The 26,063-nt window shown below is 55.3% G+C and overlaps 1 protein-coding gene across 4 annotated transcripts in view; it reads left to right on the top strand.

Moving 5' to 3' along the window:
- LIG1 (DNA ligase 1) overlaps nt 1–26,063 on the top strand; it is a 66,084-nt gene that overhangs the window by 30,128 nt on the left and 9,893 nt on the right. For 2 of the 4 annotated variants that reach the window (XM_084961387.1, XM_084961386.1), the window contains 16 exons: nt 4,742–4,831; nt 8,426–8,561; nt 10,942–11,068; nt 12,110–12,205; nt 13,565–13,672; nt 14,633–14,764; nt 14,982–15,057; nt 17,516–17,596; nt 17,840–17,896; nt 21,027–21,199; nt 21,987–22,153; nt 22,516–22,592; nt 23,414–23,505; nt 23,735–23,834; nt 24,726–24,811; nt 25,351–25,466. In XM_084961387.1, the coding sequence (XP_084817513.1) occupies nt 4,742–4,831; nt 8,426–8,561; nt 10,942–11,068; nt 12,110–12,205; nt 13,565–13,672; nt 14,633–14,764; nt 14,982–15,057; nt 17,516–17,596; nt 17,840–17,896; nt 21,027–21,199; nt 21,987–22,153; nt 22,516–22,592; nt 23,414–23,505; nt 23,735–23,834; nt 24,726–24,811; nt 25,351–25,466 (1,714 nt within the window). Of the gene's footprint in view, nt 1–4,741; nt 4,832–8,425; nt 8,562–10,941; nt 11,069–12,109; nt 12,206–13,564; nt 13,673–14,629; nt 14,765–14,981; nt 15,058–17,515; nt 17,597–17,839; nt 17,897–21,026; nt 21,200–21,986; nt 22,154–22,515; nt 22,593–23,413; nt 23,506–23,734; nt 23,835–24,725; nt 24,812–25,350; nt 25,467–26,063 lie in introns of all 4 variants that reach the window. The other 2 variants (XM_084961385.1, XM_084961384.1) reach the window with 1 other exon arrangement.

Genomic DNA, 26,063 nt, shown 5'->3' with positions numbered 1-26,063 from the left:
TATTGCTGAATTCTCTCAACATTTGCTTATCTGTGAGGGTTTCGAATTCTCCTTCAAATCTGAATGAGAACCTTGCTGGGTAAAGTAATCTTGGTTGGAGGTTTTTTCCTTTCATCACGTTAAATATATCATGCCACTCCCTTCTGGCCTGCAGAGTTTCTGCTGAAAAATCTGCCGATAACCTTATTGGAGTTCCCTTGTATGTTACTTGTTTCTTTTCCCTAGCTGCTTTCAAGATTTTCTCTTTAATTTTGGTCAGTTTGATTAATATGTGTCTCGGTGTATTCCTCCTTGGGTTTATTTATTTATTTATTTTTGTCTTTATGCCATTTCTTGGGCCGCTCCCACGGCATATGGAGGTTCCCAGGCTAGGGGTCCAATCGGAGCTGTAGCCACTGGCCTACACCAGAGCCACAGCAACTTGGGATCCGAGCCGCATCTGCAACCTACACCACAGCTCATGGCAACGCCGGATCCTTAACCCACTGATGGAGGCCAGGGATGGAACCCGCGACCTCATGGTTCCTAGTCGGATTCGTTAACCACTGTGCCACGATAGGAACTCCCTCCTTGGGTTTATTGTATATGGTACTCGTTGTGCTTCCTGGATTTGAGTGAGTGGTTCCTTCCCCATGTGAGGGAAGTTTTCGGCTATTATCTCTTGGAATATTTTTTCTGTCCCCTTCTCTCTCTCTTCTCCTTCTGGCACCCCTATAATACGGATGTTGGTGCGTTTAATGTTGTCCCAGAGTTATCTGAGACTCTCTTCATTTCTATTCCGTCTTTTTTCTCTTTTCTGTTCCACATCCGTAATTTCCGCTAATCTGTCCTCCACCTCGCTTATTGGTTCTTCTGCCTCCTGTATTCTGCTGTTAGCTGCTTCTAGTGAATTTTTTATTTCAGTGATTGTATTTTGCATCTCTTCTTGCTTAAGTTTTATATCTTGTATCTCTTTGCTCAGTGTTTCCTGTAAGTTATCCATCTTTGCCTCTAGTTTATTTCCAATATCTTGCATCATCTTCAGCATCAACAATCTAAAGTCTTTTTCCTGGAGGCTGAGAATCTCCTCATCGCTTAGCTGATTTTCTGGGGTTTTTCTTTTCTCCCTCATATGAGTTATAGTTCTCTGTCTTTTCATTTTTATAGGTTTTTGGTGTGGTGACCTTTTGACAGATACTAGAGTTGTAGCTTCTCTTCCTTCTGGTGTCTGCCCCCTTGTGGCTGAAGTCGGTATAGGGGCTTGGTGTAGGCTTCCTGATGAGAGGGGTTGATGCCTGCCTCCTGGTAGGTGGAGCCGATTCGAATCCCTCTGGTGGGATGGGGCTTAGTCTCTGGATGGGGGTCTTTAGGGAGCCTGTTTACTGAGGGGCGGGGCTCTGACGGTTGTTTGCCCTGGGGCTTCTCAGCAGCTGACTGACGGGGGGGGGGGGGGGGGGGGGGGGATTTTCCCCAAATAGCCACCTCCAGAGAAAGGCAGCTGCTGAATATTCCTGAGAGCTTTGCCTTCAGTGTCCTTGCCTCACCACAAGCCACATTCACCCCTGTTTTCCCAGGATGTCCTCCAAGAACTGCAGTCAGGTTTGACCCAGATTCCTATGGAGACCTTGCTCTGCCCTGGGACCCAGTGCACGTGAAAGTCTGTGTGCGCCTTTTAAGAATGGGGTCTCCACTTCCCCCAGTCCTGAGGAGCTCCTGCACATGAGCCCCACTGGCCTTCAATGCCAGATGCTCCGGGGCTCTTTCTCCCAGTGCCAGCTCCCCGCACGTGAGGGTTTGATGTGGGGCTCAGAACTCTCACGCCTGTAGGTGAGTCTCTGTGAACCAGTTAGTTTCCAGTCTGTGGAGCTTCCCACCTGGGAGGTACGGGGTTGTTTATATCTCGAAATGGCCTCTCCTACCTCTTGATGTGACCTCCTCGTTTTCTTCTGGAGTAGGGTATTTTTTTTTTAAGGTTTCCGGTCCATTTGGGTGGAGATTGCTCAGTCTTTAGTTGTGAATTTTGTTGTTTTTAGGAGAGAAGTTGAGCTCTGGTCCTTCCAGCCCGTTGTCTTAATCCCGTCTGGGGTTGGCACAAGGCGGTTTCTTTCTGGAGGCTGAGGGAGAAGAAATCCACGCTTTCTCCTAGTTTCTTCTGGCTCCCAGCAATCCTTGGCTTTCCTTGGCTTGTAGCTACAGCACTATGATCCCTGCCTCTGTCTTCATGTGACTTCTGAAGGCTGTGCCTTTTCTTAGAAAAACTTCGGTTAGTCTTCATGTAGAAATTTCCAGGAGTTAAGCAGTAGGGAACATGGGGTGGGAGATAGGAAAAAGGAGTAGTGTCGAAACCACAGTTTTTAGCTGCAAGGTTGAGCCACCCCAACCCAGTGTTCCTCAGTTAGGGGCAGTCACCCACGCCCCCCAACATCAGACATTTTTGGTTGCCACGACCAGAAGGAGAGAGGAGTGTCCCGTTATTAGCATCTAGTGGACAAGGGCCAGGCAGCTGTGAGACATCCCTCAGTGCACAGGATAGACCCCCGCAACACAGAACGACCTGGCCTGAAGTGCCGGCAAGGTCCAGGTTCAGAAACCTGGTACTAACTCAGGCTGGCTTCAGGAGAACAGGGGCAACTCCTTGGCTGGTGTAAGGGGAGACCTCGATTAAGAGACCCAGGTTCCACACTTTGTCGCTGGGAATCTGTCTCCATGGTTCAGCTCTGCTTTCGTGACACTGGGTCACTCTGGCAGGTTCTCTTCCCTGGGCTTGGGCACCCTGCAGTCAGCACTCCCAGTGGAAAGAGGCAGTCACTCTCCTGGCTCTCTCTATGTATGTATACAAAGCAAGGTGACAGAAAGCGATCAAAAGTGCTGTCAGCAATAAAAAATGTATACACATACTTTTTTTTTTTTTTTTTTTTGCTTTTTACCACTGCACCCACGGCATATGGAAGTTCCCAGGCTAGGGGTTGAGGTGGAGCTGCAGCTGCTGGCCTACACCACAGCCACAGCAACATCCAAGCCACATCTGAGACCTACACTACAGCTCACAGCACCACCAGATCCTTAATCCACTGAGCAAGGCCAGGGATCGAACCTGAGTCCTCATGGATACTAGTTGGGTTCATTACTGCTGAGCCACGACAGGAATTCCTTTTCCAGCAATACTGAGAGTCAGGTTGTGTGGGCCCACCCTGGGCTGCATGCCAGACCCTGAACCAGACATTGTAGTGGCCCTAGGGACACAGGGCTTTGAGTGGCCAGGCCCTGGGACACATGCCCACCCTGATTGGGGGTGAAAGGGCCCCTCCACACACAGCGCAGGGACTGAGAGAATTTGGGGGAGGGCCATTCCCAGGAGAACTCTAGACAGAGTCAGACCTCGACATCACCCCAGAGACTTGGGGGATGGTGGCTTACACAAACCCAAGGCCGTGTCTCAAGTGACGTGAAATCCTGGGACAGTCTCCCTGGGATGATAGCACTTTTGCTTGATTCCTGTCACCTTCCTTTATTTTGTTTTTTTTTTTTTTTTGTCATTTATTGGGCTGCTCTCGTGGCATATGGAGTTCCCAGGCTAGGGGTTGAATCAGAGCCATAGCAGCTTGGGATCTGAGCTGCGTCTGCAACCTAACCACAGCTCACAGCAATGCCGGATCATTAACCCACTGAGCAAGGGCAGGGATCGAACCCGCAACCTCATGGTTCCTAGTTGGATTCGTTAACCACTGAGCCACGATGGGAACTCCTATTTTGTTTTTTAAAGATTAAATAAGCTTAATTTTGGAGCTGTTTTAGACATAGTGAGAAGTTGTAAAGTTAGTCCTGGAGTTCCCTGGTGGCCAGGCAGTTAAGGGTCCAGGGTTATCAATGCTGTGGCTCGGACCTGGATCCCCGTCCCGGGAACTTCCCTATGCCCTGGGTGAGGCCAGGAAAATAGTCCAGAGAGTCCCCGTACCCCGTCGATGTGGTTTCTGGTGTTGAAATCTTATTTGACTGTGGTCCGATGGTCACAGCAGGACCCAGCAGCAGGACCTTCCTAAGCCCCAGCCTTCATTTGCGTTTCTCCAGCTTAGCTGTTAACGTCCTTTTCTGTGCCAGGACCTGATTCCAAACCACATTGGACTCACTCGTCATGCCTCCTCAGCCTCCTCTCGGCAACATTTCTCAGGCTTTCTTTGTCCTGACACCTGTGGCCTGTCCCCTGATTCAGTTTGTCGGAGGTTCTCAGGGGAGGCTATGAGGTCTGAGTCAAGTGCCTGCTCAGTGCCTGGTACCTCTCAGTGCTCTGCTCTCTGGGAGCAAACCACTCAGTGCTCCCGCCTCAAGTGGAGGGGAGGGTACCTCACTTTATCTTTTTCGGAGCACTTCACGCCTCTGGACACTTTGTCTGTAGCTACTTGTTTAATACCTGCCCCCTCTGCCAGAGTGTCAGCCCCTCAAGGGCAGGGGCTTTAATGTGTCTGGGTCACTGCTGAGTCCCCAGGTCCCCAGGACAGGCCCTGGCACATAGTGAGTGTGTGGTTAATACTCGTGAAATGGAAATTGGGATGTGTCACTTCTCAGGTGAGAGGCGAATTGGGGCCGACAGGTGAGTGTTTCCTCCTCCATTTGTCTCAATCTCCGTATTGGTCTAAGGGAGTTGTTTGAAGTCTGTTGCATGCTGGCGTGGGGATGGGTGTCGGAGGCCCTGGAGTGTGAGGTGTGTTGGAAGGGTTATTGGTACTGTTATCATTCCCTGCCCCCCTCTTCTCTGCTCCTCCAGGTCATTTTTCCAGCCCAAGGAAGAGGGCAAAGCAAAGAAGCCAGAGAAGGAGACATCCAACAGTACCAGAGAAATAGAGTCCCCTCCAAAGTACGTTCTGTGGCTGGGAGGTGGTGAATCTGTTCCTTTATCACTCAGGATGCTCTTGGCTGCCAGTGTTATAATCGTAGCTCAGAATATCTCAGGGCCTCTCAGGGAAATTTTTGACCCTGGTAACTGGGAAAGCCAAAGGTAGGTTCAGCTTCAGGCACGGCTGGATCCAGGGCCTCAGAGTTGTCTTCAGGGCTCTGGCCCAGTGTCTCGACTTCATTCTGGAGCAGACTTTCTCTGTGAGGCAGACAGCCTGCCACTGGCTGCATCTACATGGAAGAGAACAGCATCCTGTCACAAGCTCTTGGGAAGACCCTGTTTGGGTCCTGTGATCCCCCCCTGGACCAGTTAGCTTTCCAGAGCATGTGCTCAAGGTAGATTTAGCTCATATCCCCAGTTTGTGACCCTGAGCAAGTAACTTCACTTCCTGTGTCCCGGTGTCCCCCTGGGTAACAGGGCATCATGATCTGTACCCGGCTTCCTGTGTGGATTTGATGCATTAACCCACTAACAACTTAGAGGACAGTGCCTGGTTCATAAAAGCCGCTCAGTAAGTGGTAAGAATCAGCTTATGGTTTATCCAAACTCTTGACTTTAGATCCGCCCCCTTTGTGTTTACACCGCCATATGTACACGCTTATGTAGTTTGATTTTCTGCGGCATGTTTTGATTTCTCAAAGAGAGATTATACTGTGTATGTGGTTTCTCAACTTGGTTTCTTCAGCAGCAGTATGACGTAGAGATGTTTTCCTTCGTGACCACAGAGGCCACCCAGTCCCTTTCACCCTTTGCTTTGTGTTCCATTTAATGGTTATACTTAACATTTCCCTGCTGGTGGATGTTGATGTTGTTTCCACCTTTTGGCTGAAACAGTCCATATGCTGCAATAAATAGTCTGTATGAGTGTCTCCTTGGGCGCATGTGCAGGTATTTTTTTCTAGCGTAGATTGGCGTATGTGGGATTACACGTAATTGTCCACACCTCAGCTCGGAGAAGTAGGTAAAGTGAAAATTTGAAGTCCTTCGGTATTCACTCCCCAGAGGCACTGGTATTAAGGTTTGAGATAGATCCCTCCATACCTTTATTCTGTGCATATAAGCATATATACAAAGTTCCCTGGTGGTTCAGCTTGTTAAGGGTTCAGTGCTGCCACTGCTGTGGCATGGGTTTGATCCCTAGCCTGGGCGCTTCCACATTGTTGTCAGTGTGGCCCCCAAAAAACCGACATACATGGGCCTGACCTACTTAGTTATAACACATAGTTGGTGCTTAGTGATTTGTTGACTGAGTAAGTGTTTTCCACACTTGTATAATATACTGGATGGCAGGGACTCTCATTTGGTCCCTATTTATTTATTTGTTTTTGGCTGTTATCTGTGGCATGTGTAAGTTCCCGGGCCGGGGATCAAACCTGCACTGCAGTTGTGATCTGTGCCACAGCTCTGGCAGTATCAGATTCTTAAACCACTGCGCCACAGGGGCACTTCCTTATTTTGGTCACTATTATATCTCAAGTAGCTGGCACATGCCTGACATATAACAGATGATAATACTCACTTTCTTTTTTGTCTTTTAGGGCCGCACCTGTGGTATATGGAGGTTCCCAGGCTAGGGGTGAAATCAGAGCTGCAGCTGCCAGCCTTCACCACAGCCACAGCAATGTGGGATCTGAGCTGCATCTGCAGCCTATGCCACAGCTCATGGCAATGCCAGATCCTTAACCCACAGAGCAGGCCAGGGATCGAACCCGCATCCCCACGGATGCTAGTCGGGTTCGTTAATCACTGAGCCATGATGGGACCTCCTCACTTTTAATTTTATTTTATTTTATTTTATTTTTTTTTTTTTTGTCTTTGCTATTTCTTTGGGCCGCTCCCGCGGCATATGGAGGTTCCCAGGCTAGGGGTTGAATCGGAGCTGTAGCCACCAGCCTACGCCAGAGCCACAGCAACGCAGGATCTGAGCCGCGTCTGCAACCTACACCACAGCTCATGGCAACGCTGGATCGTTAACCCACTGAGCAAGGGCAGGGACCGAACCCGCAACCTCATGGTTCCTAGTCGGATTCGTTAACCACTGCGCCACGACGGGAACTCCTAATTTTATTTTTAAATTAGAAAAGATTATAGTGTATGCAAGTTGCAGGTACCTATTGGCAAATATTCCTGGGTTTTTGTTTGTTTGTTTGTTTGTTTACACTCATGGAATTGTACTGTATAGATTCATTTATTCAGCAAAGATCTACTGAGAATCTGCTTTGTGCCAAGCACTGTTCTAGACCCTGTGGATTTAGCAGTGAATAAAATCAACAGCAGCTCCTCTTGTGGATTTGACAGCCTTTCTCTCCCCACAAAAAAATGTCTTAGAGCCACATGCTTTCATCAAAACTCACTTTATTCCTTGTAATAATGTTCCATGACAGGAATTCCCCTTGTGGCACAGGGGAAACAAATCCGACTAGGAACCATGAAGTTGCAGGTTTGGTCCGTGGCCTCGCTCAGTGGGTTAAGGAATCGGCATTGCCGTGAGCTGTGGTGTGGGTTGCAGACGTGGCTCGGATCGGGCGTTGCTGTGGCTGTGCTGTTGGACAGACCCCCAGCCTGGGAACTTCCATATGCTGCAGGTGCAAGGCCCCCTGCCCCCCCCACCCCCGATGAAAATGTTCCCTGATAGGAATGTTCCAGCATTGAGCTAAGTCGGGAGTTGTACGTCTGGGTCTCTGTCCAGACCGTGCGCTCTGTGAGTGCGGAAACGGGTAGGAGTCAGCTGTGTCCTCAGCTCCTTGGTGACTTCCATCAGCTCACACATCATGCTGTACTTTGATGGCCTGTGTCTGCTCCTCACCAGCCTGGGAGCACCTCCGAGCCAGTGTCAAGGGAGTACTTGAGCAGCTTTGCCAGGAACTAAGGTCACAGTGACTGGGTTAAAATTGAAATTGCCTTTTATTCACTTGAAAGACTCTAGCTGTTGAAGCAGGTTCGGGCAGGTAGGTGACGCTGTACCACCCGGTGGTCCTGGGACCCAGGTTGTTTCTGTCCCTCTGTCCCCTCTGTCATGCCCTCATCGGCACTGTCAAAGCAGCTGAGCAAGTCGAGTTCCAGGGCTAAGACAGCAGTGAGGACAAGCAGTTAGGAGCAGGTCGCAGGTGTCAGGCATGCCCCTTAGGTCCTATTGGTCTGAACTCATCATGTGGGCATAGCTGGCTGCAGGGAAGGCTGGGAAATGTAGTCTTTAGCTGGGCAGCTGTGTACCTAGCCAAGACTCAGGCACTTAGAGGACTGACTGAAAGAAAGGGGGTCTCCGAATGGTTGTGGGAGGCCAGCCTCTGCCCTGAGTAGCCTCTGCTGAGGCCAAGGAGCACTTCACATGTTCCTTGGCCTCAGCCATCACAGGGTGGGCACATGGGCCTCCAGAGATGTGGGGTGGGTAGGTGGATGGTTAAGAGTACCTGCTGTGGAGGCCCCTAGAAATTCAGTGTGCATGGAATGTCTAAAAGGCAGGGGTGGGAGCAAAACGTCATGAGGGGGCGGGAGGGTTTGGGGCAGGGTCCCCACCCTGCCTGTTGGAAAAACCTCCATTTCCTCACCTTCCAGGGTGGCACTGAAGGAGCGGAATAGAGTGGTGCCCGAGGGCGACTCTCCAGTAAGGAGGCCTGGGAGGAAGGTGGCCCGGGTGCTGGGCAGCGAAGGGGAGGATGAGGAGGACGCCTCCACGCCCCCCAAACGCCAGGTAGGTCCCCCGCAGCCTGCCCACGCGTATCAGAAGGCACCACAATTCCCACTGGCCTTTGGGACCACGTGCAGCAGCTGCCTGGGAGAAATCTGGAGGTAGTGCCCCAGGTCGTGGAGGAGCTGGGCGGTTGCGTCAGGTCCGTGTGCCCCTGGGGCCTGGGCTCAGCTCCTTGGCCTGGTTCCATCAGACCCCGCCTCATAGGGTGGCAGCTGTGCAGGTGCAGCGAGGCCGTTTCCCATTTGCTGTAACACAAGTTTATTATCTTGCAGTTTGGGGGGTCAGCTGTCTGAGCCAGGCCTCATGGGCTAAAATCAAGGTGTCGCCAGAGCTGGGTCCCCTTCTGGAGACTTGAGGGAAGAGTCCCCTCCCTGGCCTTTTGCAGCTTCTAGGGCCCCTGTTTTTCCATTTTGACATCTACCAGCTCTGTGCCTTTCTTTGTGGACACGTCTCCCTCTCACTCTCCTCTCCTGCCTCCCTCTTCCCTTTCTGAGGCCGCTGTGATTACACCGGGCCCGCGTGGATGATCCAGGGTAACCACCCATCTTCAGGGCGGTTGATGAGCAACCTTAATTCCATCTGTGGCCTTAACGGCTCTCTGCCCGATCACTGAACACCTTCACAGGTTCGGGGGCTCAGGATGGGGACATCGTTAGGAGCTTGAACTTTGCTGTGAGGTGGCTGCGTCCTGCACAGCAGGGCCCAGGAGATCCTCCCAGGGGAACGGCGTGGTCTCACAAACACAGTTAGAAAGCGGGGGACCGGGAGGCACCCAGTTCTGTAGAACAACGGCCCCTAGGCTTTAGCCCACAAGGCTTGTATTAGGGAAGGTGACACGTTTAGGTTAGTGGGTAGAAACAGGCACAGGCAGTTTCAAGGTTGCCTCCTCGTGAGGTGAAAGAAAGCTGCTAGCGACCGAGTCACTGGTGTATTCATCTAGGACCTAATGCGGCTGCTTGCACAACAACAAAGTGATCGCTTGAGTTCCTTGTCTTATCTCAGCAGAAGAGCCTGTGCTCTAGAACCTGCGTCGGGGTGTGCGCCTGTCTGGCTTTTGCCGTCTTAAGCGTTCCTCGGCTTATTGGGCTTTTGCACACACGCCAAGCCTGCCTTCTGCAGAGCTCAGCAGTTCAGGGGTCCCCAGCAAGGACAGGGACATCTTTGGGAGCTTGGACTTTGCCATGAGGCTTCTGGGAGCCACGGCAGGAGAGGGACAGAGGGAGTTTTGGGTCCCAGGCAACAGTCGAAGCATCCTTTTGGGGCCTGTATCCATCAGGGTCCAGATAGGCAGAAATTACATGAATGATTTGAAGAGACAGTTTAATAGAAAGTGTTGTCAGCTAGGCCTGCCGTTATTAATTGGTAACTGAAGGAGGAGTTAAAAGAGAACTCTAAGGCAGGGTGCACTCCCACCCCCAGGGCCTTGGAGCTGAAAATCAGACCATGGCAGATGCTGGCGGGGGGTGGGGGTGGGGGTAGTTCTGAGCGTGGAGGGGCCCTGTGGGCCTGGGGCTCAGGTGTCTGCGGAAGGGGCACTGGGCAGTGGGTGCTGGCATTGCTGGGCTCTGATGGGCACCATGTAGCAGGCCCTGCAAGTGTCGGAAATACCGTAGATGGGGTCGGCTCGCGTGGTCTCCTTGAGCGCCCTGCGTTGGCACTGCCTGATGCAGAGCTGGCTGCCAGAGCAGGAGAGGGGTTTGCAGGGCCCCAGCATCGCAAGGGGGAGTGAATGGAGCGGGCTTGGAGCCGAATAACTCCAGTCACTTAATAACAGGCCCAGGGCCCGGTAAAGTTAGTTCATAGTTGAAACCAAAACACAAATAACAGTGGCTTAAGCAAGGTGGGAATTTATTTCTCTCTCTAATGAGCGCAAAAATCCAGGATTAGTGGGGCTGCCTCCAGTGTCAGCCGGGCTGCTTCTGCTCTGAGGCCTGCCAGCCTTAGGTGCTCTTGTTCAAGGGAGCATCTGCATTCAGCCAGGGGGAAGAGCAGGGCGCTCCACTTGCCTTCAAGTGATTGTTCTTTGAAGCAAGGGACATGTAGATCACTTCCCCTCCCTTTCCATGGTGTAGACCTGGGGCTCCTGATCACACTCAGCTGCAAGGGAGGCTGGAAAGTACAATTTTTAGTTGGGCCTTATGTCTAGCTAAGCATCATAGATTTTGTTCCCTTTAGAAAAGAAGAATTTTTAGGTCCATGATAAGGACAGTCTGGGACCATGAAACTGTGCAGGAGGTTAGAGTGAGGGCCCAGGTAAGAGAGGATGAGGCCTGAGCTCAGGCTGAGAACCTCTACTCTCTCAAGTGTTTGGAAAATGACATAGCTGGGTGCTCCCTCTTTCCGCCCTCACTTAAGAATTGCTCTTTCTCTCCTCTTCCAGAAACTTGCTCCAGACTCTCCACAAGTCTCCCATCCCGGTCCTGTCTCTTTTCCTGAGAGCAGCCCTTCCCTCTCCAGCTCCTCTCCGGAGGTCATCTCCCCATCAGGGATCCCGAAGCGTCGCACAGGTAAGGAGCCCCCGGCCCTGCCCTTTCAGTTGGCTGGCTTTGTCCACGCCTGGATTTCTGCTTCATTCGGCCATTCTCGTGACAGCTCTGGTCTTAGGGTTGCGGTTAAGAGCATAGCCCCACTGTCCACGGGCTATGTGACCTTTGGCAAGTGACTTACCTTCTCTGGGCTTTATCTGGAACACCGATGGTAATAATTGTGGTACTTCCCACATGGAAATGTTGGGAGGATTAGAAGAGGTAAAGTCTGTGGACCTGGGCCCAGCCCATGGGACGTGCTCAGTAAATGTCCGTTATTGGCATTGATTATGTGCAGGGAGGAAGGGAGCTCAGGGGAGGGGTTGTGACTCCAGGGAAACTCCTAGAAGAGAGCATAACCATGCTGAGCCCTGAAGGATGAAAGAGGGAGCAGGGACCGAGGAGGGGAGAATTCCAGGCAGGGGGAGTGGGTGTGGAGGAGGCCTTTGGGGGCTGCTGAGTGATTCGGGGAAGAGGAAGCAGCCGGTAAGATGTGTTCTCTGGTCGGGTTCCCCCTGGGCAGCCAGAGCTGGATTCTGCAAGGAGTCTGGGAATCGGTGTGAATGTGTGCCTGTGAATCACCCACCCCAGTCCTGGGAGCTGGGCTGTCGATACCCCCACTCCCTCGGTCCCCGGCTGAGGGCCACTCCTAGGGCCTCAGTTCCCTGCGCTTCCAGACCTCTGAGGATCCAGAGAAGCTGTCCGGGCCCCAGGAGATAGTAAGATCCTGGGGATGCTGGCAGGGCACCCAGAGCATCTGTTGGTCAGGCCAGGCCCATTATCATTGTTCCCTTGGTGTGATTGCTTCCGTTTTCGAAGAAGGAACAAGGCACAGAGAGGTTAGGTCACCCACTCGGGGTCACACAGCCAGGAAGCAGCAGAACCTGAAGGATAAGGCCAGCACCAGGGCAGAGGCTGTAGGCAGGCAGACAGGGGCAGGGGCCCCATCATCACAGGGCCTGAGCTCACTGGGGCAGGCGGGCGGGCAGCGAGGAGGCCACACGGAACCCTTTGCCTTCCCAGCCCGGAAGCAGCTGTCCAAACGGACATTTCAGGATGTCCTGGAAGAGCAGAGCGAGGACAAGGACAGAGAAGCTAAGAGGCCGAAGACGGAAGAAGGTGAGGCCCTAGGAGCAGGGAGGGAGAGGGACTAGCTGTGTGCTGTATGTTTTGTGTGTGTGTGTGTGTATGTGTGTCTCGTGGGCATGCGCACAGTGGGGAGTCTGGAAGGGAGGGGGCCTGAGAGGACAGGATGTGCGGACTCCACTGATGTGTCGCCTCTGTCCAGGAACCCCCACATGTTGTCAGAATCCCATGGCCCCAAACGGGGATCTGCTGTGGCGGCATTCTGGACTGTGTTCCATTGGCCACCTTAATTCAGTATTCATTCATAGGCCGTTTCCCATTTTTCTCTTCTGTGTTTACATTTGTTGTATGGCAAATATTTTCCCCTAAGTGGTTTTGTAAATTTTACCAGAAAGCAGAGAGGTTCCCAAACTTCCATACACTGAAAGGAAAAATAGCCTTTTATCTCATTCTTAAAATAGTCACAGTTAATTTCTACAAGGCTGTCTCCTGGGCTCTGCACAGTTTCTCAGACTTTGGGATCCAGTTGCAAACTTCCGCTCTCATATCCTGTTCCATGTTGAATTTTCTGCAAGATAAAACCATTTTATCACGCCACCAGTGAGTGCCCAGCTTTGCAGAAAGATAAGGTCAGGCGCTGCAAAGAATGCAATGGAACACTGCCACCACCTCAAGCTAGTAGTTCATGTGGTGTCCAGCAGATGTCGCTAATTTCCCTTGAAAGTGTAAACGCAGCCCTGAGGAGCTGATCTGCTGACCAGTTGTGTGAGATTATAGTAATTTCAGCCTTTGCCACTGTCTGTCGGTTTGTTTAATAAAGCGTCTTTATCAGGCTTGTCTTTCCCAGGGGAGATTTGAATTTGTTCGAGATTTGATTTCCTGGTGGCAATTTTTAGTCAGTAAGAGAGTTTCCTGTAAATGGCCTGGTTTTAGCTCTTGACTGTGTGCGAGTTTGGGAGGGGCGTGGCTTCTTTCTACGAAGGCAGGTTTTTCCCAAGTTAGTTGATGCAGTTTTTATTATTACCCTGGAGGAAGGATCTTTTTTTTCGGTCAGTTTTAAACAAAGGACTTTATTTTTATCTCTAACAAGTGAACCTTTGGCATTTTGAATGCTTTCGTGTTCTATTTTGTGGTGAATAATTCTGAAATAATGGTTTATAAGAAAAGACTGCCCCTGTTTCTCAAGCTGCACAGGCGAACATTGGGGTCAGTTTCCCAAAGGATGGGGTCTTGCTCAGGGTTGACCAGGAGGGGGCTCTTACACCCCCGTCACTTTCCAGAGGTATAGTCAGCACAGCAGAGGACAGAAAGAGGCAAGGGGTCTTGGGATTTAAAATGCCTTGGGGGGTTCATAGTGACTTTTCACCCTCTGACGTTTTTGTCATGCATCAGAAGCCGAGACACCAACAGAAAGCCTCACAGAGCCTGAAGTGAGCAAAAAGCAGGAAGCAGAAGAAGGGGACCAGCCCACAACGCCCCCTGAGCCCCCAAAGACTGCCAGTGAGTTTCTGGCCTTCTCTCTCCCTGCAGCCCCGTCTCTCTGGTTTCGATGTCAGATGTCTTCGAAGGAGAGTTAAGTTAAATAAGATGTAGATGAGACGTAGGTGAGATTCTCCAATGTGTTGTCTAAATTCAAATTCTAGGGGAAAATGATAGATTCCATTACTACTATTATCATTATTATTTTTGTCTTTTTAGGGCTGCACCCCACGGCATATGGAGGTTCCCAGGCTAGGGGTTACATTGGAGCTTAGCCACCGGCCTACGCCACAGTCACAGCAACACCAGATCCAAGCCTCATCTGCGACCTACACCACAGCTCGTGGCAACGCCAGATCCTTAACCCACTGAGAGAGGCCAGGGATCGAACCTGCGTCCTCATGGATGCTAGTCGGGTTTGTTAACCACTGAGCCATGATGGGAGCCATGATTGAACTATACTGTTGTTATTTTTGTTGTTATTTTCCCTCCCTGCTTGTGGGGGGAGAAGAGAGCCAGTCATCCTCCAACCAGATGCATCTTTCAGAAATCATAGACCCTCGGCATTGCTGATGGAGCGGTCACTTAAGAGTAAAATCTCCAGGGCAATAAAATGGCCCCTGCGGTCGAGGTGTCCGGGGGCCCCGTGGTGGAGACAATGCTCTGGGGACGTTTTTAGGAGGCAGAATCACAGCTGAGTCTCTGCAGCTGCAGCAGTGGGAGGATTTTCTTCTCATTGTGCTGAGATTTCTTTTCACTCCTCTCCGTAAGTCTCCAGTTTCAGGCCAAATGCAAGGATTCCATTCGTTAGTCCCAAAGCATCAGGCCTGAGAGGCTCAAAACTGATGGCATAGGAAGGAAGAGGGCAGAGTGATAGCTTTCCATCTGTAGAGTCTGGATGACCTCGTAAAAAAAAAAAAAAAAAAAGAACCTCAGGGTCAGAACAGTTTGCATCACCCTCTGACCTCGCTTTCGAAGCAGAGTCCCCGGCGGTAGCGGTGGCGGTGGCAGCAAGCATCTCGGGGCCCGAGGTGGCGGCGAAGCAGGCAGTGCAGGAGGATGGCCAGGCGAAGCCTCCCCCCAGAACTCTCAAGACGCTCAGCAGTTTCTTCTGTGAGTGTCTCCCCCTCCCCTCCCGGGCCAAGTGGGGAAGAGGCGGCCGGGTCTTTCTGCAGAGAATTCTGCGCGTCCCTCCCGCCCTCCGTGGGTCCGAGTCGAACTGCCTCTCCTGCCCCGTGGCCAGCTCCCCGGGCCCTTGCTGGCTGGAGATGCCAGGCGGGTGGGGCTCTCCAAAGGGGAAGGACCCACCACGTCCCGTCTTGCCTCCCAGCCCCCCGGAAGCCGGCAGCTAAAAAAGAAGTGAACGAAGAGGGACCCAGCGCCCTACGAAAGGACGAGGCCACGGGGTGAGTGGGTTTCCGCTGTGAGCAGGACAGCGGGTTCAACAGAGTTAGGCGGCCAGCCCAGGGCGGCTCCCATCAGGTTGGGGGCAGGTCCCTAAAGTGAGACGGGCCGTCACCCAGCAGTCTTTCAGCTGTCAGATTTTGTGATGAAGGCTTCATTATTCTAAAAAAGTTTGGGGGATTCTCAGTGACAGTTTTGTACCCCCATCGAGACCTTATCAGAGAGAGTAAATGGCACTGTTTCAGCACGTGACTGCCCCGTGGGCCGATCAGCTCCTCTCCTTGCACCCCTCGTGCATGTCAGGAGAGGTGCTAAAGGCGCCCTTTATGCTTTTTTACCTCACCTCCGCAGCAGTCCTGTGGCGGAAGCGGGTGTTCAGGTCCTTTCACACACTCAGGCAGGTGGCCCCGGGAGGGCAGGTCATCTGCCGCAGGCCACACAGGCCAGGCCTGGAACCCGGGTCCCCCTGATTCCTAAGCCTGGCTTCTTCAAGTAAGTTTCTCGAACAGAAGTGGTTTCCTACAGGAAGTTTAATGTCCTGGCTTTTATTTCGGGTGATGCTGTCTGTGATCGTTTGTCTTAGACAATTCCCAGCCTGGTCACTGGCTGCCTCGAGGAGACAGACAAACTTTCAGGGCCTCCGACTTCCTCGCTTTTAAAATGGGAACCCATTGGAGTTCTCCTGTGGCGCAGCAGGTTAAGGATCTAGTGTTGTCACTGCAGTGGCTCCGTTTGCTGCTGTAGCACGGGTTGAATCGCTGGCCTGGGAGCGTCTTCATGCCGTGAGCATGGCCAAAAAATAAATGAAAATAAAATGGGGACGTGTTAATGGCAGGAAGCACACCCTTTTATCCACTGTCAGCGGTGTGCCGGCACGAGGCAGTGTGCCTTCCGTATCCTAACTCTGGGTGTCGGGTCTGTTGGTATCCCCATTTCACAGATGAGAAAAGTGAGGCGTGGAGGCGGGACCGTATTGCGGAGTGCTTAGAAATTCCAGCTCCACCGGGAGCTGTGTGACCCGGGCCGGGTGACTTAGCCTTTCTGGGCCCGTCTCCTCCTGAGGGTTTGAGGCATTTAGACGAGGGTCTGGCCGGGCCCAAGCCCTGCAGGCTGCAGCTGCTGGCATTATTGCTGTGAGGAGGAGGAGGTTCGCCTTCGATCACATCGCTCGGGTCCCACATGGGAGGCGCTTGGGATTTGAAGCAGGCAGTCTGGCTCTAGAATTTCTTCCCCGCCATGCCCTGCGCCTCTGGTGATAACTCTCAGAAGGACCAGGAGGGCCGCCCCTCAGCAGCCCGGCGTCTTTACAGCTCAGGCCCCGGCCAGCTCAGCTGTCCACACCCTCCCTCGTCTGCTTTAGGAGCAGCTGAGGAGCTGAAAACAATGTGGCATCTTCTCCCTGCCCTTTTGCCACCCCCCTCCCAGTTTTGGAGGAGATACGGGCCTGAGGCTGGGGAGTCAGTGTTCTTCGAAAACGGCTCCCTGCGAATCGCACCCAGGAGTGGCCCCCTCAGCAGAGTCCCTTCCTTAACCTCTTGACAGCGTGTTGTGGTGGGGACTCCTGGTCGCCCCACTTCACAGATGGAGACCCTGGGGCTCCGACGGGGAAGCTGCTTCCTCACAATGACTGCTGGTTGTGGTGGAGCGGGGATTGAACCCAGTGAAGTCTGACTGTAGAGTGTGGACTCTGGTAGCTCTGACGAGGTGGAGGTTCAAAATGCAGCTCTGGGGCTGTGCCACTTACTGGCTGTGTGACCTCGGGTGGGCTGCTTAACTACTCTGCCCAGTTTCCTTATCTGGATATAGGAGTAGAAGGATCCCTGCCTGCAGGGTTGATTGCTAGCAGGTTTAATACTCTTAGCACGATGCCTGGCACTTTGTGGCGCCCAGGGACTGCCCCCCTCCTGCTGGTCCAGCCACAGGGCGAGGGAGGGGTTGGCCAAGAACCCCGGGGGACCCTCGCCTCTTGGAGTGGAGTCTGAACAACATCCACATGGAGCTGCTTCACTCCAGCCATGCTGACGCTTTTTCTGTTCCTCAGACATGCCAGGCGTGTCACTACCTCAGGGCCTTTGCACTTGCTGTTCCCCCTGCCTGGAATTTTTTTCTCCCTGGTACGCACTCTGCTTGCCCCTCCCGTCATTCTGCCCAGCATCTCTGGCCTACCCTACCACCCTCTGGAATAGCATCCCTCCTCCTCGTTCCTCCCCCAACCTGGTTAGGTTTAGTTGTCTGAGATATTTTTTAATGCCTAAAATGATTTACTTGCTTATGTCTTTTGTTCGTCCCTGACTCCCCCACTGGACTGTGAGCTCCAGGTTGGCGAGCTTGTTTGCATTCACTCTCGCGGCCTGTGCCTGGGCTGGTACAGCATTAGCAGGAGCTCAGTCAGTGTTACCGGGAGGGTGACATCTCTTCCGCCCAGGCAACCAGCCTGCCCTCTCCCTTCTTCCTCCGCAGACACCCGGACCCTCCCAGCTACAATCCTGCCAAGAACAACTACCATCCCGTCCAGGATGCCTGCTGGCAGGCGGGCCAGAGGTGAGGCCCAGTGCTGCCCAGCCTGCCCTCCTTCCGGCACTGCCAGGGGCCCTCTCACCCCAGGCCTCGGGGGAGGAAACTGGCCAGCCTCTCCCCTCCCTGTTTGGGGAGACAGTTGGCAGCAGGCTGGCAGGGTCATAGGTGTCTTTTGGGGACCAGCAAGCCTGTCCCCAGGGAGGCGTGGGGAGGCGAGTGGCCAGAGGGCAGCGTGGGGTGTGTATAGTTTTCTCTTTTCCTCCCCAGGGTCCCCTACCTGGCCGTGGCCCGGACCTTTGAGAAGATTGAGGAGGTTTCTGCACGGTAATAACCAGGCCTGACTGGCCGCTGCTCTGGCCCCCTGGCCGTCCCTGTGCCTCCAGCTGTTTAATCCTTTTAGCCTCTCCTCTCTCAGCCTCACCCTCACGCACAAGGTCACGGGCAGCAGGCACGGCCACAAGAGCGGCTGTGGGCCCGTGGGCAGCCCCGGCGGGCCTTTCCACCTTTGCTGCTCATCGTCTGTGGCTTAAAGCAAGGCCTGAGGTCAGGTGCAGCTCCCTGGCATGGGGAAAAGCCTCTCTTGCCCCCCGTCCCCTGACAGGAGCGTAATCGAGCTAAGCGAGCGCAAGCAGCCCCCCCTTGCTGGCGTGTCTCAGTGTTGGAGGAAATGCAGGTCTCGTGCATGGTGGGGGGACCTCCCCCTCCACAGTGAGGCTCTGCCTCCCCCGTCCCGGGCGCAGGGCCACCCAGACTTGGGCCTCCCCTTCCACCCCACCGCAGGCTCTCCTCCTCGTCCTCCCCACCCCCGCCCACCGCTGGGCGTTTAGTCGATGTGGGTATTGTTGTGGGTCCCTGTGGCTCTGCCTCCTGCCCCTGCCGTCAGCCTTGTTTTCAGCAGGCCTCTCCACGTTGCTTCAGGCAGACCTCAGCTTTGGTTTAATTGTTCTGTGGCTCATTTTCCCATGTCACCTCCACTTCTCCAGCCCTGGGGCAGTGTGTTTAGGCTGTCCCTCACACTTTGTTCTTGCAAATGTGTGCCTTTGTGAATGTGGGCAGAATCTCTGGGGTGTAACCCCCACAGCAGACTTGCAGGGCCTGGGGGCACAAGAGGGACCTTGACTGCCAGGCTGAGGGGCTCAGAGGGCCACTGCAGGCAGCTGCAGAGTGAGGGCTGTTAGCCACAGCCCTGCCCCAGGGGACAGACAGGTCTGGGAGTGGGCCCAGCTCTGCTGCTTCCTGGCTATGTGACAGTAGGTGGGTGGCCTGACCTCTCTGAGCGTTGCTCTCTCATGAGTAAAGTGAAAGTGAGACATCTCGAGTTTGCTGTGAGAACTGTGAAATGAAAAAGTAACCCAGCAGGGTTTTGAGTTTGACCTAATTCAGGAGCACTGCAGGGGATGGTCCGAAGCCCATAGTCCCAAATTTAGAATTTTTTAACCTTTTCGGAGATGACTTTAGACTTGCAGAGAAATTGCGGAGCGAGTGCAGAGAGTCCCCGAATACCCTTGCCTGGCTTCCCTAATGCTCCCATCTCACATCTGCGCGGGATGCGGATCCCGAACCCCAGTGTCAGGACATTCGTGCCCTGTGTCCATGGGGACCTGGTTCCACAACCCACACCAGGTCCCCAGACCTGCAGATGCTCGAGTTCCCTACGTAAACGGGCCTAAGACTGTTGATCCTCTGCCTCTGCGGGGCCTGCGTCTCCGCACACGGGGAGCTGTCTCTGTGCTGTTAGGAAGTCTACAGACCGTTGACGTTTTGGCAGCCTCCCCATGTGCGTGGGCAGGATCCCCCACCCCACTGAGCTTTTCTCATAAAAAAGTGGCAACGACAAGTCATTTTGTTTTTTGGATTTTTAAAGACTTTTTCCCCAACTATTTTGTTTTTACTACATTTCAAGTTGAGTAGGAGTTCCCCGGTGGCTCAGTGGGTTAAGGATCCAGCGTTGCCACTCTTGTGGCTCGGCTCACTGCCACTCCTGTGGCGCAGGTTCAATCCCTGGCCTGGGAACTTCCATATGCTGTGGGGGCGGCCAAGTTGGGGAAAAAAAAAAAAAAAAAAAAAGCCGTGTAGCAGTATCGGTAAAATCCTATTGAGCTTAGATGTCTGGTCCGCTTCGTCTCCCGCATCCCGCATCCCGGGCGGCTTCTCTGTCTCTCTGTGCCCTCACCCCCTCGGCTCTTGTGAAGCGGCCAGCGAACTGGCAGGCTCTCTCTCCCTTTGGGTTTGTTTGCGCCTCCTCGGGGAGCTGACGCGGGTGGCCTGTCTTTGGCGGGTGGAGCGCAGATGCCCTGCTTGCTCCTGGCCTCCCAAGGGGCACGTGCGGCCTGTCTGGCTCCAGGTTGACCAGGCTCAGGGAGGCTTGCGTGTCCCCTCGGCCGGGACTGGGCTCCTCCTGGGGATTCACTCCAAGGCTGTGCAGGGAGCGTCTTTCTCGGGGAGCCTCCGCCCGCTAATCGTAGCGTCTGTGTGGGTGTCCAGGGCTGCCGAGCGCAGTCACTACACGCTTGGCTTAAACCCACACAAGTGTATTGTCTCTCCGTTCGGGGGCCGGGGTCTGCAGCCAAGGTATGGCGGTGGGTTCCTTCTGGAGGCTCTGAGGGGACCCCAACCCAGCCTCTGCCCGGCTTCTGTCCTTGGTGTCCCGTGGCTGTGGACACACCCGTCCCGTCTCTGCCTGCCATCAGAGTCCCTTCTCTGTGTGTCCCTATTTTATGAGGACGCTCAGTGGGTATTCTGCCCACCCTGATCCAGGGTGGCCTCACCTCAGCCTTTCCCGTCATTACGCCGGCCGAGACCTCATTTCCATCCAGCAGGGCCTGTCTGCGCCCCGGGTGCCTGTGCTCGCACCCTCTTCCCCCACGGAGCCTCCAGGGCCGCGGCTTTCCTGGAGCAGCTGTCACCAGGGCGGGCTGGCTCTCTTTCTCCTTCCTTCTGCTTTTGTTAATCAGGCGCCTGTGAGAAAGAAGATCTTCTCTTTGCAGCCAGGCCCTCCGCTGACAGTAAACCCAGGCAGGCGTTGCCAGTTTCTGTGACACAGAAATGTGTTATCTTCAGAGCAGTCCAGCTCGGGGGCTGGGAGCCCGGGTCCTGGAGCCGCCGCCTGGGTTTGCATCTCGGCCTGATCCTCACTAGCTCTGTGGCCTTGGGCAAGTTGTGTAATCTTTCTGTGCCTCAGTTTCTTCACCTATGGAGTGGAGCGATGGTCACATCCAGCTCAAGGGAGCTATGAGGACGGAGGCAGCGGATCCCGCGGGCGCTGAGCATGGGGCACGTCTCCCTGTGGGCTCTTCCGTCTCTGTGGAGACTCGTCACCGTGTTCGACACTGGCGGATGGCGTTCCTCTCCCACCTGCAGCCCTTTCCTCGTCTTCTCCCGGGTTCCTTTTATCCCCACCCCCAACAACTTGACCCAGAAATACCGAGACATCACGGCCCGTCCCCTCCTCCAGGCTCCGCATGGTCGAGACGCTGAGCAACCTGCTGCGCTCCGTGGTGGCCCTGTCACCTGCGGACCTCCTCCCCGTCCTCTACCTCAGCCTCAACCGCCTGGGGCCGCCCCAGCAGGGCCTGGAGCTCGGCATCGGCGACGGCATCCTTCTCAAGGCAGTGGCCCAGGCCACAGGTGAGGCAGCGGAGAGCGGGGGCGAAGTGGTGGCGAGGGCAGGGAGCCTCCTGGGGCAGATGGTGCCTTCCCAGCCTCCTGCTCTTCCTAAGGGGCAGTCAGGCCAGGATGCCTCCAATGTGTGTGTGTGTGTGTGTGTGTATATATATATATATATTTTTTTTTTTTTTTGTCTTTTTTTTTGTTGTTGTTGTTGTTGTTGCTATTTCTTGGGCCGCTCCTGCGGCATATGGAGGTTCCCAGGCTAGGGGTTGAATCGGAGCTGTAGCCACCAGCCTATGCCAGAGCCACAGCAACGCGGGATCCGAGCCGCGTCTGCAACCTACACCACAGCTCATGGCAACACTGGATCGTTAACCCACTGAGCAAGGGCAGGGACCGAACCCGCAACCTCATGGTTCCTAGTCGGATTCGTTAACCACTGCGCCACGACGGGAACTCCTCCAATGTGTGTAAATCGGTGACTTCAGCAAGATCGAGAGACAGAAAAGCAGAGGGCCACTGGACACGCTGGAGGGTGGTAATGACCCAGGAGGGGACAGGCAGGGGTCCCTCTGCGCTCGCCACCCTGGGGCTTTCAATCCCGTTTGCACACTGACGACAGCACCGCAGACCTCTCCCCTGGTGGAGGTGGGGTGTCCAGCTGCCGACCCTTCGGGAGAACACTAACCGGCCCCTTCCCCCAGGTCCTGGGACTCAGAGACGCACCGAGCCCTTGCAGCAGGCAGGGGGCCCCACCAGGAGCCCACACTGCTGCCGCCCTCAGCACTGCCCTCTCCTTCTCTAGGTCGGCAGCTCGAGTCAGTCCGGGCTGAGGTGGCCGAGAAGGGCGACGTGGGGCTGGTGGCCGAGAGCAGCCGAAGCACCCAAAGGCTCGTGCTGCCCCCGCCCGCCCTCACCGCTGCCGGCGTCTTCACCAAGTTCCGGGATATCGCGCAGCTGGCGGGCAGCGCGGTGAGTGGATGGGCGACTCGCCCCGTTCCCCGTCCTTCTCCGCCTGGGACCTAAATCAACGGTTAGACGTTCAGGGCTGGGTGGCTTCCGTCCTGCTTGCAGGATGCAGGGCTTGCTTGCTTCTGCTGCTCTCAGGACCCAGGGACCCTGCTCCTAAGATTCTAGCGCTGACCTAGTCCCTGCTGCAGGCCAGGACCGCACGAGCGTGTGCTGAGTAGGGCTGGGGAGGGAGGCCTGGAGAGCGAGTGCCAAGAGCATGGGGCCCTGGGACTTGGGGAGCAGGCAGTGATGGGGGCAGGTACTCCGGGGTGCTCTGCGCCCCTGCCCCCCAGGCACTGACTGCTCCTCCCCCACCTCTTCAGTCCACAGCCAAGAAGATGGAAATCATCAAAGGCCTCTTTGTGGCCTGTCGCCACTCAGAAGCGCGATTCATCGCCAGGTGAGGTGGGGAGAGACTGGCAGCTGCATGACTGCTTGTGCCCTGACCGCCCTTGGATGAGAACAGCCAGGGGTCCAGGCCCTGAGGGGCCAGCTTGGGACATAGATTTCCTTTCAGGGGCGGCTCCTTCTCTCAGTAATGTTGCGGGGAGAAGGGTCCTGGGCTCAGGTGAGAAGAGTGCTGTGATTGATTGGTGATATCTGCCTTGGCCTCCAGAGTTGGGGGGGCGCAGTGCACTCTGAGGCCGCCGTTGCCATGACTGAAGATGCATCATTGCATCATTGACAGCCAACCTCATGGAGTATTTCCTGGTGGTCTGCCCAGTGCCAGCTGCTTTATTCCTACATCCTCCCTGCTGCCCTTAGCCCCAGTTTGCAGAAGGGGGCTGGAGGCACAGGGAGGCAAAGCCTCCTGCCAGAGGTCCCTGGCTCAGAGCAAGGCTTGTGGTAGGGACACTTCTTGGCTGTCACACTCTGACACCTTGGGGGCAGAGTGTGTTCTAATTCCAGGCCTGGCTCTACCCTGCCTTCCCGAGCCACACCTCTTTCTTAGAGTGCAGCTGAGGTGAGAGGCCGAGGCCCCTGCCAGGCCCCTAGTTCTGCTCGCAGGCACTGCCAGTGGTCGCGATTGCTGCGGGCCAGCTGTTTCCTCCTCTGTTCAGTGGGGCTGTGTGAGCTCAGTTGCCTTCTGACTCTGAAGGTTTTGAGGAGCGGGTCGAGGTGGGGGAGATGGGGAGGCAGGAGCAGGGTGTCGACAGCAGGGGCGTGGACAGGTTGGACCCGTGCAGGCAGGCCCATGGCCCATGGTCTCTCTCTCCCCAGAGCCCTGAGTGGACGGCTGCGCCTCGGGCTGGCTGAGCAGTCGGTGCTGGCGGCCCTCGCCCAGGCCGCGAGCCTCACGCCCCCAGGCCAAGGTGAGCCCCCGCAGCAGGCCCCTGCCCATCTCTCGAGGTGACCCGGCTGCCCTTTTCCTTTTCAGAAGCCCCCCCACCCCTTCCCCAGGCGGGTCTTACTTCCCCCTGCCCCTCCAGACCCCTTTCCCCTGAGGAAACTGTTCCCAGCAGCCACCACCCCCTGTGGACCCTGGGTAGCTGAGGGGGGTTGGGCCCATCTGAAAGCCTCTCCTGCTGGGGCCTGTCCTAGAATTCCCCCCGGCCATGGTGGATGCTGGGAAGGGCAAGACAGCAGAAGCCAGGAAGACGTGGCTGGAGGAGCAGGGCATGATCCTGAAACAGACGTTCTGGTGAGATCCGGGGACCCTGGGCTGAACAGGAGGGTGGTGGTGGCGCGGGGGTGGGGTGGGGTCAGGTTGGGGGAGGGCCGGCGAGCATCTGTGACCATCACGGGACTGCCGATGGCCTGGGCAGTGATCTAGGCGGAATCTGTGCTGGGCATGGGGAGGTGGCAGAGAGTGAAGGGTGAGGACAGGGAGAGGCCGACGCTCTGACAGCAGAGGAGAGGACAGCGTCCAGAGGTTTCCGGGTCCCGCCAGGACTGTGTGTGTGAAGGGCTGTGAGGGACCCAGAGGGGCTGGTGACTGATGCACCATGAGGGGTCGTGACAGTCACAGAGAGGACATCCGGGGAATGACAGTGAGGGCTCCCAAAAGAGCCTTGTGGAGGGACCCAGCCAGCTGAGACCCTGGGCTGGCCACAGGATGGTGACTGCCCAGAGGGTGTGACAGCGCAGGACGGCCAGCGAGGGGTTCCCAGGTGCCCATGCAGTGCTTGCCTTGGGCCGGGCCCCCTGGGTGCTGGGCACACACTTGCAGAGCCCCTGGCAGGGAGGGCAGGGTGGACTCAGCTCTGCCCCTGCGTGGGGACCTATAGATGAGGTGGAGGCTGGCCTCGAGGAAGCACTTTTTCTAGCCCTTCCTCAGTGGTTCTGCCGCGTAGCCCAGGTGGAGAGTCACTGGTGACAGACAGGGGCAGTGGCCGGCCCAGACCAAGGGAGAGAGAGGGCTGATGTATGGCGCCACAGAGTGAGGACCACGACAGGGATGGGGACAAGGGGAGTCGGGGATGGGCAAGAGCAGGCCCTGGGCCGGGGTGACAGGCAGGCGGAGGTGGGTCTTGCAGCCGCAGTGCAGAGCTCTGGAAAGACGCCCCGACCTGGTTCTCACCCCCTGCCCCAGCGAGGTGCCCGACCTGGACCGGATCGTCCCTGTGCTGCTGGAGCACGGCCTGGAACGTCTACCGGAGCACTGCAGGCTGAGCCCAGGTAACCCCCACCCTGCGCCCGGCGCCTTCTGCCTCAGGCTCCGCTCCCCCTCCCGGCCTTGGCTTCTGCCCTCCAGGGCCCAGAGCTCTCAGAGGAGCCTCCAAGAAGCCACAGAATCCCCTCCTCCAAAAGCGAGTCCTGTTCCCTGTGCTAAAAGCCATTCCTTTTCTCCTCAGAGCTCCCCATTCTGTGTCAGGGTTGCTGAACCAAAGATGCCCCCAAAGGCAGCGAGGCAGACAGAGCCTCGTTCTCTTGCACATAAGGGTCCAGGGGGAGGCAGGTGGTCAGGGCACCCCCCACCCCTCGAGTTCCTTCTGTCCCATCACTGTGTCATCCCAGCTTGTCACCCTGATGTGTGTGATCAGAGACAGCGTGTGTTCTGTCCTAGTTTAGAGAAGAGGGGGTGGCCAGGTTCCTTGTGACAGCGTGACCCAGGCCTTGCACTCAGCCGTCCCCACACCCTGTCTCTGACTCGCCGCCTGCCCTCTAACTCCCACTCCCGCATCCACCCGAACGGGCTTTTTCTCCTCCCCTCCCAGGGGTCCCCCTGAAACCAATGCTGGCGCACCCCACGCGGGGCGTCAGCGAGGTCCTGAAACGCTTTGAGGAGGCAGCTTTCACCTGCGAGTACAAATACGATGGGCAGAGAGCACAGGTGAGGGCATGGACGCGTCTCTTCAGCAGGGCAGGGCCGTGGGGTGGCTCAAGGCCGGCCTCGGCCACCGCTGCCCACTGACCTTGCCCGTCTTGGGGGCTGTAGTTCCCCCCTCCGTGCAGGGGGGCGAAGCCACCCGAAGGCGTCTCTGGAAAATGGGTTTTACTTGATGATGTCGTGTCCTACTGGCGTGTGTGCGACTGTAACGGGTGGCCCTCGTCATCCTCGGTGCAGCTACACGGGCGTGTGTCCCGAGACTCAGGGCCGGAGGTGTCCTTGCTCTGGTCTGTAAGGTGCTTGCTGTGGCTCTGGGCCAGCGGGGGCCGTCTCCCTGCACCTTGCCTGCAGATGGATGAGAGAGCCTGGTGGGCACGGGGGCAGCTTTTTGTGGTGGATTCAATAGACATTTACAGAGAAGGTCTTCAGAGTCCAGTGAGAGAAAAAATAAACCATGCTTTTCCATAGTGACAGCAATTTAAATATATATACATATACATACATATATATATATGTATATGGAGTTTCCTGGTGGCTCAGTAAGTTAAGGAGCTGGCGTTGTTCCTGCTGCGGCTCAGGTTGGATTCCTGGCGCAGGAGT

Source organism: Sus scrofa, chromosome 6, assembly GCF_054392235.1.
Source record: "Sus scrofa isolate SSC_HxYL_T2T_F1_AM1 chromosome 6, Sscrofa_HxYL_maternal_Yorkshire_Landrace_v2.0, whole genome shotgun sequence".
Classification (NCBI taxonomy): Eukaryota; Metazoa; Chordata; class Mammalia; order Artiodactyla; family Suidae; genus Sus; species Sus scrofa.
Note: the sequence above shows the minus strand (reverse complement) of the source record. Positions and strands in the feature narration are given on the sequence as shown.